Below are 1,932 nucleotides of genomic sequence, written 5' to 3'. Positions count from 1 at the left end.
TGATCTGTTGTTGATTCTTTTCTGAGCAGCAGTGACCTTAATCTTGTTCCTCTTCTTTGGAGGCTTTTTTTTCCTCTTCCTCTTGATTCTATCCAGCTTTTCTTTCAACACAGACCCACTCTTGGCCTCGGTATAATTCTTTGTCTTGTTAGCCTCAACAATAGATTGTTCCATTCTCGTATCTGTGGTTTCTTGCGGCTTATCTAGCCCTTGCTTCTCCGCTGCAGTTTGTATTTCCTACTGATTAGTTTCTACAACATTATCATCATCAACACTTTCCTCAACCTGTACCTTATTGTTCTGCGTTAACTTCCTATTTTCTTTGTTCTCCACCTCCTCAACTTTCTTTTTTTCAACCCTTCTACACTGCAATATAGAATGTCCTAAAATTCTGCAATGAGTACAAAATTTTGGTACATTCTCATATTCGATCTTCTGGTAGAAACCTTTTCGAGGGAAATTTTCATCCTCCGTTCCAACAAAAATAGAAGTTAACTTGGTCTTGGTTAAGTTTACCTCCACTCTCACTTTGGCCATGCTTGGTCTGGTTCGATTTTTTGTTGCAGCATCCATGGTGAGTGGAGTTCCTATTGGGGCTACTACTTGTTTTACATAATTCCAGGTGTGCAAATGGAAAGGCAAACCAGGTAACAATACCCAAACAGGGACTATCGGAGAGTCCTCATCGGGTTTGAACTCCGGTGTCCATTTTTCCAACCACATTACTTGTTCATCAATTTCAATGGATCTTTTATACCACACAGCCTTAAAATCTTCCTCCATCGAGAAATTAAGAAAGACAGTTCGGTAGTCATAAACCCCGATAGTAGCTTTACCTTTGACCGTAATTTTCTCCGCGAATCTTGCTCGAAGTTTCTCTATTTGTGGTCTGGTTTTAATGAATTTTCCAACAAGTGTAAATCTGCATTCGTTAGACATTACTCCGTAGTAATCTTTCGAGTTGAATAGAACCGCTGCTACTCCGTTGTGATTTGTCAATTTAGCTTTAACATCGGGGTTCCCAAATCGATTAGGGTTCTGGGTAGCAGGGGTCTGGATTGCTTTAGCAAAGTTGGAATTGGATGGGGCTTTTTCAGTGGATGTGTTCGCAATGTTGTTAGCATCTATAAAATGTCGCTAATGCGCCGTTTTCGGCGCCATTATCATCCCCATGGGGACGGCGCGTGTGGTTCAGGAGCTAGAAATAGCCGTTTGGTTAAAAGGTCTGATTTGTACGGAGAGCGTACTTGTAGAGAGAGAAAAAGTTTTCACGACATTTAGCATTTTTCCTACTTAAACTTGTTCATTAATAAGAAACCTAGACTTTTTAAAATACAATCATCAAAGTAAGAAAAAAACTTAAAAAACATTCATCAATTAATACCCTTGAGTTGATCTTCTGCCACCATCGTGAGATGTGCCACCACCGCGAGATGTGCCACCACCACTAGATCTACTACCACGAAAGTTTCCTCCACCACGAGAGGTACTTTCACCGCGAGATGTAGTTTGACCACCATGCCGTAAGGGACACTTGCGCTTATCATGACCAACATAATTGCAAAATGAGCATTTCGAGTGTATCTCCCAGGTGGAACATCCATTTCATTATGAATACGCGAGTATGCATTCTTTCTGAATTTACAGATAAATGTTTTATTTGCAACCATTGAAAATGGATCGGGTGGCCAATAACTCTCACTACCAAGTGGGTAGAACCTTCCAGCATACGTTCTTGCATAATTTTCAACTGTATATTCCTCAGCCATGTACGGGGAGTCGTTCTTTCCCATTGCGATAAAACACTTGAAGGCATGAGAACATGGCATGCGATATGATTGCCACTTGCCGCATATGCATGTTCTTGGAATCTCACAAATTGTGTGGACGTTACCTCTTTTACCTTGGTGCACACTTGTTGTGAGTCCAAAG

The 1,932-nt window shown here is 40.9% G+C and overlaps 1 protein-coding gene across 1 annotated transcript; it reads right to left on the bottom strand.

Annotated features, from left to right (window-relative positions):
- Positions 1-237: 237 nt before the first annotated feature.
- LOC132639155 (uncharacterized) lies at positions 238-939 on the bottom strand. Its single transcript, XM_060355638.1, has one exon. The coding sequence runs from the start codon at positions 937-939 to the stop codon at positions 238-240; it is 702 nt and encodes a 233-aa protein (XP_060211621.1).
- Between the last annotated feature and the right edge of the window lie 993 nt (positions 940-1,932).

The sequence above is a fragment of the Lycium barbarum genome, chromosome 5 (genome assembly GCF_019175385.1).
Source record: "Lycium barbarum isolate Lr01 chromosome 5, ASM1917538v2, whole genome shotgun sequence".
Lineage (NCBI taxonomy): Eukaryota > Viridiplantae > Streptophyta > Magnoliopsida > Solanales > Solanaceae > Lycium > Lycium barbarum.
Note: the sequence above shows the minus strand (reverse complement) of the source record. Positions and strands in the feature narration are given on the sequence as shown.

Bases quoted from the DNA above. Each gene is read 5' to 3' on its own strand.
- LOC132639155 (XM_060355638.1), bottom strand. From the start codon at position 939: ATGTCTAACGAATGCAGATTTACACTTGTTGGAAAATTCATTAAAACC.